At 44.4% G+C, this 17,377-nt stretch overlaps 1 protein-coding gene across 2 annotated transcripts in view; it reads left to right on the top strand.

Moving 5' to 3' along the window:
* Positions 1–347: 347 nt before the first annotated feature.
* ANKRD44 (ankyrin repeat domain 44) overlaps positions 348–17,377 on the top strand; it is a 724,718-nt gene continuing 707,688 nt past the window's right edge. For both annotated transcript variants that reach the window (XM_063430205.1, XM_063430204.1), the window contains exon 1: positions 348–522. In XM_063430205.1, coding sequence (XP_063286275.1) covers positions 496–522 — 27 coding nt within the window. In that variant the 5' untranslated portion in view covers positions 348–495. The remainder of the gene's footprint in view (positions 523–17,377) is intronic.

Raw genomic sequence — 17,377 nt, 5'->3', positions numbered from 1 at the left:
AGGGTACTCTTCATCTGTATATGTTTGCATTGCTAAGCTTAGAGTGTTCCTTTAAAATTTCTATCTCGAAAACGTTAAACATCAGATAACCGGGCACCAGAAAACACCAAGGAATATGAAACCGTAGTGGTTACGGTGCTATAAGTGTCATTTTCAGCAAACAACCACAACAAATCTTGATTTAAGTAGGTTAGTGTTTACCTCACTAAAACCAGCAGGTGGCGATCGTGCTTCTCCAAGGCGTTGTAGGATAGAGATCTCAAGAAGAAGAAGAAGAAGGTCGCCTGTGAGTGATGATGTCATCGGCAGCCGGGTTAGTGTATTAGGTACTTCCTGTATCAGCAGTCTTGGGAGAGAGGCAGCTGTTTGAGGCTGCATTGAGAGGCAGCTGTGCTTGTGATTGACTCTTGTAAGACATTTTTGTTATCTTCTCTTCACTCTGGATGCCATTTCCTGACCAGATTCTTCATGTGAGAAAGCAGTGTTTCTTCCAGAATGGCTGTCTTGAAACTTACAGAACAGGTAAGACATGTAGTTTATGTTAAATGTGGCACATATTCACATAAATCCAAGCTTATAAAACGAGCGAAATGATCTTAACTTCTTCCAGTAAACACCTATTTTGCACAATATATATATATATATATATATATATATATATATATATATATATATATATATATATATATATTGTGCAAAATAGGTGTTTACTGGAAGAAGTTAAGATATGCAATTATTGATGTACTGGACTTTCTGTATATAATGTAATACATTATTCGCTGGCCCTCTTGCAAAACAATAAAAATAACTAGAAAAAGGATGAAAATATTTGAGCAGAATATGTAAAGTATGTGTCTTGGTGTAGTAGACCACTGCAGCTTGAAAACAACCGTTTAGCCAACTGTAAACTATTTTATTAAACTTGGAAGCCTAGTTGAGTCTATTATATTTTGTCATCTTTAACGTCTGATAACATTGTTACTTAGTATTCTACTTTGATGGACAGTAATCATCACCATTATTTAACTATTTTGATGCTCATTATCTGAACTGTTCAGACTGAGCAACATGTAGTCACATTAAAGTTAGATTTTGGGACACTGTATAGGATTTTGTGTCTCAGTTTGATTATTCCGTATAATTAATCACCTTCAAATTGCTGATTTTCTAAAATAAATACATCTTTATGATAATGCTTTACATATAAGAGTTTAATTGAAGGATAAGAGTCAGACAATGATTGGCTATGTTCTTCTTGTATACTTTTTTTCACACACATATTATTACATTTACTTATTTTATATTCTTCTAGTTCATTCCTACAACACCTTCTATGATTAAAATATTATGCACTTAAATTGCAAAGTGGAAACAATGGGGAGATGCCATTATAAAATTTATAACACTGTGTAAGCATACCAAAGAAATCTATATATGTGTTTCTTGGTAAATGTGATGATTATCATATGAATCTTGTCAGTGCCAGTGTGGTGACAATATGCACTTGCAACTTATGTATGATGTTTATGGTTACTTTGTCAGAAATTAGTACCAGTACAATTATTACAATATTTTATTTTGATTAAATATAAAATAAACATATTGATTCATGTGTAGTTATCTAGTTATTTTACTTATCATTTTAGTAAGTTGTGCATGTCTCAGTTAGTGCTTTATATAGCAGGTGATTTGTAATATTATGGTGATGGGTATTAATTAATGGTAATCCCTCATTACATCCTACATTTAAAATATATATGTATTCAGTATTTAAGTACCGTATATACTCGAGTATAAGTCGACCCGAATATAAGTCGAGACCCCTAATTTTACCCCAAAAAACTGGGAAAACGTATTGACTCGAGTATAAGACTAGGGTGGGAAATGCAGCAGCTACTGGTAAATTTCTAAATAAAATTATATCCCCAAAAAATTATATTAATTGAATATTTATTTACAGTGTGGATATAATAAATGCAGTGTGTTTGTGTGTGTGTCTGTATATGAATGCAGTGTGTGTATGAATGCAGTGTGTGTGATGCAGAGTGTATTTGTGTATGTGATGCAGAGCCTTGGTGGGGGGTGGTCATTTTTATTATTTTTTTTAATTATTATTATTTTTTTTAATATTATTTTTTTTGTTATATAATAATATTTTTATTATTTTTTTAATATTATTATTTACATTTTTATTCGTCCCCCCTCCCTGCTTGTTAGCTGGCCAGGGAGGGGGGCTCTCATTCCCTGGTGGTCCAGTGGATGGGCTGTGTAGGAGGGGGGCTGGCAGGAAGCTGTTACTTACCTTTCCTGCAGCTCCTGTCAGCTCCCTTCTCTCTCCTGCGGTCTGGTCAGCTCCCAGTGTAAGTCTCCCGGGCGCGCGGAGTGTTACCACGGTAACCTGTGGCAGCGCTCTGACCCTGCGGCTCTCGCGAGATTTACACTGGAGGAGAAGGGAGCTGACCAGACCGGCGCGGAGGAGAAGGGAGCTGACAGGAGCTGCAGGAAAGGTAAGTTACAGCTCGCTGCCAGCCCCCAACAGGACCATCGGGCTTGTAATAAGCCCGGTGGTCCTGGTCTGTATTATGGCAATGTAAGTTGCCATAATACAGACATTGACTCGAGTATAAGTCGAGTTGGGGGTTTTCAGCACAAAAAATGTACTGAAAAACTCGACTTATACTCGAGTATATACGGTACATTTAAGCACTGCATCCTGCCTATAAGCAAGAATTTAGCAAGTCATGTGTATCTAAACAGTTAGGGCATCTTGCTCAGACAATCACATGTGAAGTGTGTATGTGGTGTATGAACCTTTTTTAGCTTTATGGTGGAGTTGTTAGGATACCTAAAGTGGATCTACCACTTTTGGGGGTCTTTGCATATTTTGTAAAGACCCCTGAAGGTGGCATCACTACTTAGGGCCTGGTGGCATCGGCATGCACTGGACTGTAGTATACTTACCTGAAGCCAGGCCTGGACTGCCCATCGGGCACACCGGGCAAATGCCCGGTGGGCCGCGATGGCCGTGGGGCCGAGGCCGGCAGGGGAAGTCCCAGGATCTCCCCTGCCGGTCTATGCAGGGCCGGCACTATCCGAGCGCCGGCCCCGCTGTTTTCAATGATGGGCCGGTGGGGAGATCAAAGATCTCCCTCACCGGCCCACATAGAGAATATTCCGGCCGCCAGCAGGGAGAGAGGGAGGGAGCCAGGAGAGGACCCGGCGGAGCTCTATCTTGCAGCTCCGCTGGGTTCCTCTCGCGAGATCCGGCGTGTTGCCATGGCAACGACCGGATCTCGCGAGAGTGAACTCTAGCCAGCAGGCTAGAGTTCACTCACCCACTGGACCACCAGGGATGGTGTCACCGTGCCGGTTCCCCCTTCCCAGATACCACCATGCCGGTCCCCCCCTCCCAGGCTAAAAGGTAAGAAGGGAGGGGGGGACATAATGCATACTTGTTTTTTGTTTTTATCTACCCCCCAAACACACACACCACTCTCACAACCATCATCCACAGCACTCTCACACACAGCACTCTAACATACACATCACACACAGCACTCTCACACCCATCATCCACAGCACTCTCACACACAGCACTCTAACATACACATCACACACAGCACTCTCACACCCATCATCCACAGCACTCTCACACACAGCACTCTAACATACACATAACACACAGCACTCTCACACCCATCATCCACATCACTCTCACACACAGCATTCTAACATACACATCACACACAGCACTCTCACACCCATCATCCACAGCACTCTCAGACACAGCACTCTAACATGCACTCTCACACCCATCATCCACAGCACTCTCACACACAGCACTCTAACACACAGCACTCTAACATACACATCACACACAGCACTCTCACACTCATCATCCACAGCACTCACACACAGCACTCTAACATACACGGCACTCTCACACCCATCATCCACAGCACTCTCACACACACAGCACTCTAACATGCACTCTCACACACAGCACTCTAACATGCACTCTCACACCCATCATCCACAGCACTCTCACACACAGCACTCTAACATACACATCACACACAGCACTCTCACACTCATCATCCACAGCACTCTCACACACAGCACTCTAACATACACATCACACACAGCACTCTCACACTCATCATCCACAGCACTCACACACAGCACTCTAACATACACGGCACTCTCACACCCATCATCCACAGCACTCTCACACACACAGCACTCTAACATACACATCACACACAGCACTCCCACACACACAGCACTCCCACACACAGCACTCTCACACACACAGCACTCTAACATACACATCACACACATCACTCCCACACACAGCACTCTCACACACAGCACTCTCACACACAGCACTCTCACACACAGCACTCTCACACACACAGCACTCTCACACACAGCACTCTCACACACAGCACTCTCTCACAACAGCACTCTCTCACACACAGCACTCACACACACAGCACTCACACACACAGCACTCTCACACACAGCACTCTCACACATCATACACAGCACCCACACACGCAAATCACCCACAGCACCCTCACACACATCACACAGCATCCTCACACAAATCAATCACACACAGCACCCTCACACTCAGCACCCTCACACACATCACACCTCACATACACATTCTGCACCCCTCACATACACACAGAACCCCCCCCGACACACTGCACCACACACATACACAATACTTCCAAACATATTTATATATAATATATATATATATATATATATATATATATATATATATAAATATTCACACACACACTATAGCCTGTATGCACACTCTTGCTACATCCCCTATACACACATTCTCTTCAGCCCCTAGCCACATATGCATTACATTACACCACAAACACAACACGACTAAAACCGACCTTATAACAAAATACCACACCACAATCAGCTCACTCTGCACACACACAATGGCAGGCTCCCAAAACATGCACAATACTCTTTCCTGGCATTTTTGTCTCCTGGTATCCATTTATAGAGACACCAGAGACAAGTTGCAAGGAAACACAGTGCAAGCATGTTATTAAATTTGCTTGCGCTGTGCAGAACAAATACAGGGCTTTTTTCTCATGCTAGAGCTCTTCAGCAGAGCTCTGCGCATGGTCTGCCCTGGAAGAGCATTGAACCAACATGCTCACTTTGAGAGGGGGCGTGTTTGTCATTAATGATGACAAAACACACTCTCTCTGCCCCGCCCCCTTCTTAGTGGGCCGCTGTGATAAAAAAAATGCCCGGGCCGAATTTTTTTCCCAGTCCGGCCCTGCCTGAAGCTAACACTTGTGGCTGCTGCCATCTTCTTCCAGGGAACCCTCTTCAGCTGCTCGTGCTTTACCTACCAGGAGTTGTTTGCAATTGAAGAGGATGGTGCACGTACTTCCACCAGGGTGCTTCAGACCGGAAGGGACAAGTTTGCACAGAAATCCAATGGTAGTAAATACAAGTATCAAGGCACGTGATGGTTTATTTTTAAATGACAGTCTCTATTTGAAAAACAGAAACGGAGACATTTCGGCTGACAAACGCTCATGTAGGAGCTGAAGTTTTGTCTCCGTTTCTGTGTTTCAAAAAAAAAAAAGACTGCCTTTTAAAAAGAGACCATCAGGTGTGCCCGGATACTTGTATTTACTGTCAAGAGTTGCGTCAGTGGTGTGTATGTGCAATAATACTACACTAAGTATAGAGCATATCTTGCAATAAACAAGACAATGCCTGAATTCCACAGCTTCCACTCATGATGGCTGCAGGGATTGGGTAAAGTTGACAGTGGTGCTATGTCTTTTATCAACCTCAGACTTCACCATCAGACAAAGTAGCTGCTACTTTGCCTTATGATATCTTTGGATCCTTAGTGTTCCTGTCCCTAGTTATGTAGCCTCCCCCATGTCTCCCATTAAAATAAAATGTGTATTTTTACTAACCTTTTTCCAGTGCCGAGGCTCTTTACCACTTACCCATGATACTATGGAGGATTCATGGTCTCCTCCAGCATGGTCAATAGAGGAGCACTGGGTACCTGGTGTGCATGTGCAGCAAGTGCTGCTCACACATCTAAGCTTTCTCATAGGAAAATATTTAATCAATGCTTTCCTATGTGGGCTTTTTAGTCATGTGACCGGATTTTACTTGGTTATTCCAGTGGAAGTGCCTCCAGTGTCTGTCAGTGTTACAGCCACTGGAGGTGTGTTTTACCCTTAGAGGTTAACATTTCTGTTTTTGCAGATTTTTTATTTTTATTTTACCTTGAATGGTTAAATTGACAGAACCACTGCACCCACTGGTTTGTGTGACTTTAGTGGTCTCTTAAAAGAACGCAGTAGCGTTTGACTTACATAAAAAATGCAATTGTGTTCTGCCAAGTATTTGGTTTTCTGGCCTCCCAGAGTGTGCAATAAATAAATAATTTTGCTTACTTTTCAGCTCTTGTAATGCTAGTCTCTGTGCTGCGGGTCCCACTTCCTTGGCTGAGATCATCAATCTGATACACATTGTACAATACCTTGATGCATACCTGATGAGTTTCATATACACATTTACTCACTCAGCCTAAATGCAAACTTGGATACCGCACAAATACATACATGTAAATACGCATGCACATATTATTCCTCATACATGTGTGTATTTACACATTTTGCAGTTTCCTTGCTTATTCTGATACCGGAGAAACTGACGGAAGCGAAGCACAGAGAGATGGACACAGGTTTCTTCAGGAAGGAAGAGATTCTTTATTGGATCACCGATCGGGACTCAGAGGGACTAATGTCACCAAAATACAGCAAGTTCTGAGCCCCGGACAATAGTGCAGGCTCCTTATATAGGCACATAACTCCTCCCATATTAAGCTCCACCCGCACATTCTCTTGACCAATCAATACAAATAAGAATTAACTTCCTGCTTGACCGCATGGCTTGTCCAGCACAATGGAGGAGGGGAATACTACATCCTGTATTCTTGCACATGCTCCGTACACTACTGATCGTATCTTGCCTCGTGCAACCAACTGATCGATACGTCAGCATATGCACGTACACATGCCACGTGGTAATCTCGGCCTACTAAATTTATTTTTACCGAGATTCCACCACATTCCCCCCTTTGATGCCTCTTGATATTTCACAATTACTTGAGGCATCACTTAACCTTAGTTTGCATACACCGCAAGTTACCTTGAACCAGACCAGACTTAACTTATGATGTGAATCTTCAACACTCATCTTCCTGCATTGGTTCTCCCTGATCTAGAGCCTCATATTTATAAATTGCCATTATCTGTGCAGCAGCCTTCCTCTCTGCTATATTTTCTATCAGGCTTTGCACAGACCTAACTACTAAGGGTATAAGACACGGCAGGAGTAGACACAACATTAAAATCAGTAGGACTCCACCTACCACTGCCTTAAGCCCTCCAAACCACTCATACCAGCTACCAAACCAACTACTTGGATTATACCCTTTCCATACCTGAGTAGGCACATGCGCTAGTTTAACCATATGGCTAGTAAGCTCAGCTATTGCTTGCCCTTCGTCATCTATTTGAAGACAGCAAATGCTCAGGTTAAACTTCCCACATACACCTCCCTCTACTGCCAAAAGGTAATCCAAGGCTAATCTATTTTGGTAGACTGCTGTCCTCATCCTGGTATTATGCTTCGCTAGAAGATTGAGCGCTTGTGATGTCTCGTTAGTAATAATCTCAACCACCGCCTGTAATCTTATAATACGGTTGAGCATATAAATAGGGGTTCTATAACCAAAGGTACCATCTTCTGCCCACGTGGCTGGCCCATAATAATCTATAATACGCTGGGGAGGCCATTCATTATCTTCCCAGGCACCTATTTCTATGGGTCCCCTTTTCTTCCTATGATTCACATCATACACTTTAACACCTAAAGTCTCACCTGTTTCAATAGGTAACAAGAAGAAGGATGGTTTGAGCATACCCAACACACAAATTTGCTGGGGCTCTCCAGGTAGATGTGATGGATAAATCAAACCACACATCCTTTAAATTGGCGTATCTAGCAAACGGGTTAGATGGTTCTGAGACATTTGAAGCCGACCACCAAGTTGTATTCTTTGTATCATCATCATAAGCTTTTTGCCCTAGACAAGTTAATTCTCCTACAGAAGTATTATACATCATTCCTTTCCTCGCTATGCAAACATAACCTATGATGGAGGTCTTTAATCTCCACTCAGATTTACCTCTAACACTCATATGATAATCGGCTTGTGTAGATATTAATTGGTCAACTGCCTCAGAACCGGACATTACCTCCTTTGCTTCCCAAGGCCATTGGTCTCCCATGTTAGCACCTCCACACACATAGCAGTTGGTAACATTAAGACTACCGGCAATACTTTCGGCTAAATCAATGAACAGGTTTTTAGCATTATGGGGGATCTTATTATCTATACTCATCTCTTCATAAAAGGAATGGTATACTTGATGAGTTTGGGAGGATACCGTATCAGTCTCTCTCCCTATAAACAATGCTGTCCCAGGATCTAAACCCGTCCCATATATTTGAAACCCAAATAAATTACCATACTTGTCTAAGAACTTGTCGGGGTTATTTATAAGTATATGGACTGGATTGCATTCCATAGACTTACAATATGGGCTAGTAGGCAACTTAGTCACTATCATGTCCTTGTCTACTGTCTGTCCCCAAGTTGCCCACCCCACACAAGACCAATATGGGCAAAAGTTATAATCTCTATTTGGGCATCTAGGACTCACATATTTATTTTTACTACTGGGACAAATATATTTATCATTAGACCCATACGTCCTCTCCCATCTAAGATCCCCACATACATTCCACGGCTTTCTACCACTTGATATCGCCTTACACGCATCAAACAGCAGAACACCCGAAGAATGTACGGATTCTAATACTGTCTTGTTAATTAGGGTCCCCTGAGGATCTCCATTCCTGAGAGTCAACCAAATTGTACGAGGTTGATACTCCGGACTGAAGCACTTAGGTTCTCCTACTCCTAAATGGCACACACTATATTCTACATTTAGGTATCTACATCTTGATACATCTCCTTTACACTCGTATTGTGAATGCCAAATTAGGGTTTGGGAAATATGGTTACCTGTTCTTGTAGTCTTAATGCATACCTCACAGCTAGGAGTGTCGGTACCTCTACCTTCCTGAATATAAAAATACACATAAATAAACATTATCAAGAACACATCTTTCATCGTCATCCTCAGTCTTCGTCCGTGCGAAGGCACCTCAGCTTCCAGGTGGTAAGGGCTGCAGGGAATGGAGTTCTGCTCGTCTTCACAGGAGTCCCTTCGAGACTTTCCCTGGCTTATACACTATACGTCGGTGGGCGTACAGGCTTTATTATGGCCTTCTCACTCACGCACCAAATCTCTGAAACAATAAAATTTTGTAATCCACAAAGTTCCTCGTTACTCCGACTGAGTTGTGCGTTTCAACCGGATCTTGCAGGGATTCTCTGGATCTGCTGTAACTTGCCAAGAATCGACTGCTGCTGGTTTAACCCTGGAGTGATGTATCCACGGAGTCACTTCGGACACTTTTATCGCTGTAGGGGTAGACAAAAGAACAACATAAGGACCTCTCCACTTGGGCCCTAACGGTACATTATTCCACTCTTTAATCCACACTTGGTCTCCTGGATGGTAACTATGAACTGGGGGATAAATATTCACAGGTAATCTATCTTGTACCCATTTCTGTACCTCCTCCATAGTCTTACCCAACTCTACAACCTGCTGCCGGGTAATTCCTTCTCCCAACTGACTCAAGTCCCCCCTTAAGTTACCAAGTACGGGAGGTGGTCGCCCATACATAATTTCAAAAGGAGAGAGACCCATCCTTCTGGTAGGGGTACTGCGGATTCGCAATAGAGCTATGGGTAAGAGAACGTTCCACTTAAGTTGGGTTTCCTGACACATTTTAGCCAACTGATTCTTAATAGTTCTATTCATTCTCTCTACCTTACCAGAACTCTGGGGTCTATATGCTGTATGAAGCCTCCACTTTATACCAAGCATATGAGTCAGTTGTTGTCGGCACTGATGAACAAAAGCTGGACCATTTTCCGATCCTATAGAGCAAAGTAGTCCATATCGGGGTATTATTTCTCGTAGCAGGAATCTCACAACTTCTCCTGCTTTCTCTGTACGAGTAGGACATGCTTCTACCCAGCCTGAATAGGTGCACACAATTACCAACAGGTAACGATGTCCACCCGATTTAGGCATCACTGTATAGTCAATTTGTAAATCGGACATGGGGAGTCCTCCCATAAACTGGACTCCTGGTGGCTTTACTGGTCCTTGTCTTGCATTATTTTTAGCACACGTTACACATCTTCGTACAATGGCCTGAGTCAAGTTGGACAATCTTGGTATGTAGAAATGTTTTCTGAGAGATTCTTCTGTGCTGTCTCTCCCAGAATGTGTCCCGTTGTGATAGTTTTGGACAATTTCTACCGCTAGTGATGCTGGAATGACTATTCTTCCATCTTCTAACTGATACCATTTGTTCTCCAAATACTTTCCAGGTTCAGTCTTTAACCACTCCTCTTCTTGAGCTGTATAAACTGGAGTCCATTGAGACAGTGGAGTTGGTATAAGAGCAGCTATATGCCCCACATATTCCTGTCTTCCCGATTCAGCAGCACGCTTAGCTGCACTATCTGCCATCCGATTTCCCTTGGTTACATCACCATCTCCTCTCAGATGCGCTTGACAATGTATGATACCGACTTCTTTCGGCTCCCACACTGCTTCCAATAGTTGTAGGATTTCAGCTGCGTACTTGATTTCTTTGCTTTCTGAATTCAGTAGTCCTCTTTCTTTATACAAAGCTCCGTGGGCATGAGTGGTTAAAAACGCATATTTGGAGTCCGTGTAGATGTTCACTCTTAAACCTTCAGCCAATTGTAACGCTCGTGTCAGTGCTATCAATTCTGCCTTTTGTGCTGATGTTCCTTTCGCCAGTGGCCGAGCTTCTATCACCTTGTCTATTGTTGGTACTGCATATCCTGCATAGCGGATCCCTTCTTTCACATAACTACTGCCGTCGGTATAATATTGAACATCGGGGTTCTGGATGGGAAAATCACGAAGATCTGGTCTACTTGAAAATACTTCATCCATTACTTTCAAACAATCATGTTGACTTTCAGTAGGTTGTGGCAAAAGGGTAGCTGGATTTAAGGTGTTTACAGTCTCTAAATGCACTCTTGGGTTTTCACACAACATTGCTTGATACTTGGTCATACGGCTATTACTAAACCAATGATTTCCTTTGTAATCCAACAACGTCTGTACTGCATGTGGGACTCGTACATAAAGTTCTTGACCCAGAGTGAGTTTATCGGCTTCAGCTACTAGCAGGGCGGCTGCAGCTACGGCTCTTAGACAAGGTGGAAGTCCGCTGGCCACTGCATCCAGTTGCTTAGACATGTAGGCAACAGGTCTTTGCCATGATCCCAAGTACTGTGTCAATACTCCCACAGCCATTCTTCTTTGCTCATGTACATACAGGTAGAATGGTCGTGTGTGATCAGGTAGACCTAATGCTGGGGCACTCATCAAAGCCTTCTTCACATCTTCAAATGCCGTTTGCTGTTCTTGAGTCCATAAGAAGGGGTCGTGCTCTGTACCTTTGATAGCTGCATACAGAGGTTTTGCCAGTATCGCGTAGCTGGGAATCCATATCCTACAGAAGCCTGCTGCCCCCAAGAATTCTCGCACTTGTCTTCTATTCTTGGGTATCGGTATTTGGCACACAGCTTCTTTTCTCTCTGGCCCCATAATTCTTTGACCTTCAGAGATATGGAATCCCAGATATTTGACAGTTGGCAAACACAACTGAGCCTTCTTTCTAGACACCTTGTATCCTGCCTTCCAGAGAATGTGTAGTAGATCGTGCGTTGCTTGCTGACATATTTCCTTTGTAACTGCTGCTATCAACAAGTCATCTACATACTGTAACAATACACATTCTCCTGGGATGGACTCGAAATCCAGTAGATCTTGACTTAGAGCTGAACCAAATAGGGTAGGTGAATTTTTAAACCCTTGGGGCAGTCTTGTCCAGGTCATTTGGCGTTTTGAGCCCGTTACAGCGTTCTCCCATTGGAAAGCGAAAATACATTGACTTTCTGCGGCAATTCGGAGGCAAAAGAAGGCATCTTTGAGGTCTAAGACTGTAAAGTAAGTAGCCCCGCCCGGAATTAAAGCAAGCAGGTTATATGGATTGGGTACAACTGGATGTATACTAACAACCGCATCATTGACTGCTCTCAAGTCCTGCACAGGTCGATACTCATCTGTACCGGGCTTTTGAACAGGCAGCAATGGGGTGTTCCAGGGGGAAGTACAGAATTTTAGGATACCATACCGTATGAACTTATCCAGATAAGATTGGATGTTCTTCTTAGCCTTCTGCGGGATGTGATATTGTCTTAGGCTTACTGGATAAACCCCAAGTTTTAGTTCAATTTTAATAGGTGGAATATTGCGGGCCAGTCCTGGTGGGTTGTTCTCTGCCCAAACTCCTGGTATGTTGAATAAGGACTCATCACTCCTAGGGTTTTGGCTAGTCAACGCTGTATAAAGTCGCCACTCTTCTTCCTTTGGTACGGATAATGTCATAATACCTGAAGGTCCATTAAACTTTAAGGATATTGTTCCATTTGGTAGGAACGTAATCTGCGCTTGTAATTTTGATAGCATATCACGTCCCAGCAATTGGACTGGACATTCAGGCATATAAAGGAATTGATGTTTTATTACGTGGCCTCCCAATGTACAGAGTCGACTTTTAAGAACCGGTTTTTCAGCACTTCTTCCAGTTGCTCCTATTACAGTAATAGTCCTTCCAGATGGAGGAGCAACTAGATTAGTCACCACTGAATGTTCAGCACCAGTGTCGATCATGAACGCACTCCTTTTTCCCCCTATTGATACATCGACCATAGGCTCCGCTCGACCAAGGGGGATGGAGCCCGGTCGGTATCAATAGTCCTCCATGACCGTGTCAGCCAATCCTACAAAGTCCCTGCCTTCTCTATCGCGGGACCTTTGCGCTGCTGGGAAATACCTATCTTCCCTAACACTTCCTCTGTTCCCATTGCTCCCTCTATTACCATTACTCCCTCCGGGGCCTCCTCTACCTCTCGCTCTGCCTCTAAAGTTTCCATAACCTGTCCTAGGTCTGTCTCTCTCACACTGTTCTCTTCGCGGACACTCATTTCTCCAATGCCCTTCTTCCCTACAGTATGCGCACTGATTTCTACTTAGAGGTTCCTCATTCCACTTACTATCGCCTCTATCTGGGCCCCGTCTAGCTACGCCTGCGATCGCTACCGCTAGCATATCTGCCTTTCTACGCATCTTGCGCTCTTCCTCTTTCTTACTTTCTGTTTCCCTATTCATGTATACTTTATTCGCTACCTCCATTAGTTGTGTGATAGACATACCTGCAAACCCTTCTAACTTCTGTAGCTTGCGCTTAATATCTCCGTAAGCTTGGCTGACAAAGGCGGAGTTCACCATTCGGGAATTATCTATGTCTTCCGGATTAAAGGGGGTATACAAGCGGTATGCCTCCAATAATCGGTCATAAAAGACACTGGGCGCTTCATCACTTTTCTGAATCACCTCAACTGTCTTCGACATATTAATAGCTTTCTTTCCTCCGGCTTTCATGCCAGCAATTATAGCGTCTCTATAGGCTCTGAGTTGAACCATATCAGCACCATTTACATTCCAGTCGGGATCGGTGTTAGGATAATGTGTTGCGGCCCATGCTGATGGATTGGCTTGATTCAAAGTACGGGCTTTATCCTCTAGCGCTTTAATGGCCGCTTGATTAATTCTTGTCCTTTCCTCATTATTGAACAAAGTCATTAATAACTGCTGGCAATCAGCCCATGTCGGGTTATGTGTCTGAACTATTGAGGTGAACAGATCAGTCATAGCTTGTGGTTTCTCAGTATACGAGGAATTGTGGGTCTTCCAATTCAAGAGATCGGTTGTCGTGAATGGGACATATACGAAGACTGGGTCAGCATGTGCCATTTGGCCTGCGGCATCGATATAGGCTGACCCGGGATTCAGACGAAGAGGCATCTGATAATGTTTTAATTGTTGGGTACCGGTCAGTTGTCGGGTTAGTATGGGGCTAGGTGGAGGGACGTCAGTTAGAGGTTCCGGTCGGGGGGTAATAAAACATGAGGATGTGGGAGCTTGGTTTTGGGAAAAGGTAGTAAATAAAACACTTCGAGCCGAGCTAGAAGAAGCTTGACCGGAAGTCTGAAGTGGCGCCAAATCAGGATATTCGGATCTAATGGGGGTTGGCTCTGGTTCCGGAAGGGGAGATTTAGTACGAGAGGGGGTGGATTCTGTACTGGAGGAGGAAGCGGAAGTGGATGGGGGCAATGGGGGAAGGGGTGCAGGACTTCCTGCATTTACGTCACTTCCTCTTAAAGTAAAGTAAGGGGGCGGCAAAGGGATCTCGGACTCAGGGGGCGTGTCCAAAATGGGCCTAACACCAGTCCTAGTGGACAAACAAGTCCTAGCCACCATGAGGCGACATTGCTCCTCGTGGCATGTCTGAATCCATTTTGGCGAGTCATTTACGGCCTGTCTCCAACAATCAATATAAGGAAACTGCCCGTAAAGTTCAGGCCTACCCGATACAGCCACGTGTAAGCGCTGTACCAGAGTTGGATCCAAACTGCCACGTGGCGGCCATGCCGCAGCCAAAGTAGGCCACTCCCTAGTACACAAAGTGACCAAACGTACAGGAGACATTTTAACCCCAAAATCACAAGTTTTGAATCCCTTTTTAAAATTCTTCACCATACAACCTAAGGGATCCGGAATCGTTGACTGCGACGCGCCCATACTTATCAATGGAACGTCGTTGACAACGAATACTATGCACGCGTACTATTCAACAATCACACCCGTTTCCTCTGGCAACAGCACCACGTGGTACAGTTACCAAGTGAAACGTACACAATAACACAATAAACACTCAGGGAATTCCCGTACACACACAGCTGTTACACCAGTCACTAGATAATCAATATTATGCCCTTTGGCGAAACTATACAGTCACCCACGCTATAATTCTCTATATACGAATTACCCGTCTATAACACACCCCAGTAACATCGTCTTTTACAAATAGCGGTTACAGTACGGTTAGCATAGGTCAAAGCACAATTTAAGGTCACAATACAATTATTAGTGGTTATGGTGTTAAACATGCAATAGACGACAATGATTAGTACTTATATACAGTGTCAGTAAATATACAGGGTTATGGTACCGTGCACTATAATACAGCAACACACTATTAACACTCTCGCTAGACGGCTGAGCTCGCGCTATCTAACAAGATATACACTTTACTAAACAATCTTTATCACATTTACAATTCCCAACTAAACTATTGGCCAGTACCTTGAATGGACTACCAAAAACTATCTACATACGTTTTGGTTAGCCACACTGCCCAAGCACCACATATAGCGAGCTAGAGGACCGAATTTACACAGACGCCTCTTAGTCGATTACTATCAAAAATCTAGTGGGTTCCAAATTTACACGCCTTCCCACTTAGCCAAGATAGGTTGAGAGCTAGCGAACCGAATTTACACAGACGCCGCTTAGTCTCCCGGTCCCTCCGACCTAGCGAACAAAATATACACCCTAGAACGCTAGTCTAGACAAGACACCGGTGTCCGGCTAGGGCTATTTACACCAGAGCCCCGCCTGACTAACAAAATCAAACAATCTGACTAAAGAGCGTTCGATCGAGCGGTGCGCCTTCGCTCCTTCCCTCCGACAGAGGGGGCAGATTCCATACACAAATAACCCCTTATGGGCCTACCGCACAATCGGTATACCCCTAGTGGGTCTGCCGTCTAAAACAGCAGTTGTCTTACCTCCTCGTTCCTGAACCTGAGTTCACACTCATCGACGGGGACACCCCAGCATTCCTTACGTAGAGGCCGATGATCTCCTGGACAACAGACCAGTGGCGCCGAGACGAAGGGAGGTCCACGCAGAAGTTCAGGGGTGCAGCCGTAGAGAACGTGGGCAAAGATAGACCGTCTCACGCCTCTGCCTCTCAGCTACCGTTGAACGATGAGCTTCCCGGCCAATGCACCAAATGATACCGGAGAAACTGACGGAAGCGAAGCACAGAGAGATGGACACAGGTTTCTTCAGGAAGGAAGAGATTCTTTATTGGATCACCGATCGGGACTCAGAGGGACTAATGTCACCAAAATACAGCAAGTTCTGAGCCCCGGACAATAGTGCAGGCTCCTTATATAGGCACATAACTCCTCCCATATTAAGCTCCACCCGCACATTCTCTTGACCAATCAATACAAATAAGAATTAACTTCCTGCTTGACCGCATGGCTTGTCCAGCACAATGGAGGAGGGGAATACTACATCCTGTATTCTTGCACATGCTCCGTACACTACTGATCGTATCTTGCCTCGTGCAACCAACTGATCGATACGTCAGCATATGCACGTACACATGCCACGTGGTAATCTCGGCCTACTAAATTTATTTTTACCGAGATTCCACCACAATTCAACATACCACTATTTTGTGAATAAACCATTCTGTTCATTTGTTGCCTTGTACACTAAAGCTGTACTTTATAAACTTGCGACACCAAACTTAAAAAATTGCAGCTACATTATCATGAAAGCAGCACTGTCAACCTCCCACCCATAAAATTCACATTTTTCCCTAAAATTCCAACTCAGTCAAGAGATATACAGAGACAAAGTAGGGACTGTTTTGTCTCTGTACATTTCAGCTACAGTGTAAATCCCGACATATAGGGGAATCCCGACATATAGAGGATCCTCTATAGACCTCAATGCTGAGAGTACAGCAGTGACGTTGGCACACCAGGGGCTGAAGAGGACCCGGCAGAAGAAGATGGCCGCACTGTCGAGGGACACATTCAGGCAAGTAAATCTCGCTGGACCCCTGGCAGTAATGTCACACAGGCCCGGACTGGCCGCGATGGCCGTGGGGCCGAGGCCGGCAGGGGAGATCGCAGGATCTCCCCGGCCGGCCGCTGCAGGGCCAGCGCTATCCGAGCGCCGGCCCTGCTGTGTGTCTCCATGGGCCGGTGGGGAGATCAAAGATCTCCCTCACCGGCCCAGAGAACCTGTTACATGCGGCCGCTTGCTGGGGTGTGAGGGAGGGAGGAGAGGACCGGCGGAGCTCTAGCCAGCAGCGTCGCCGGGTCCTCTCGCGGGATTCT

The sequence above is a fragment of the Pelobates fuscus genome, chromosome 8 (assembly GCF_036172605.1).
Source record: "Pelobates fuscus isolate aPelFus1 chromosome 8, aPelFus1.pri, whole genome shotgun sequence".
NCBI classification, from domain to species: domain Eukaryota; kingdom Metazoa; phylum Chordata; class Amphibia; order Anura; family Pelobatidae; genus Pelobates; species Pelobates fuscus.
This window is presented reverse-complemented; position numbering and strand designations above follow the sequence as displayed.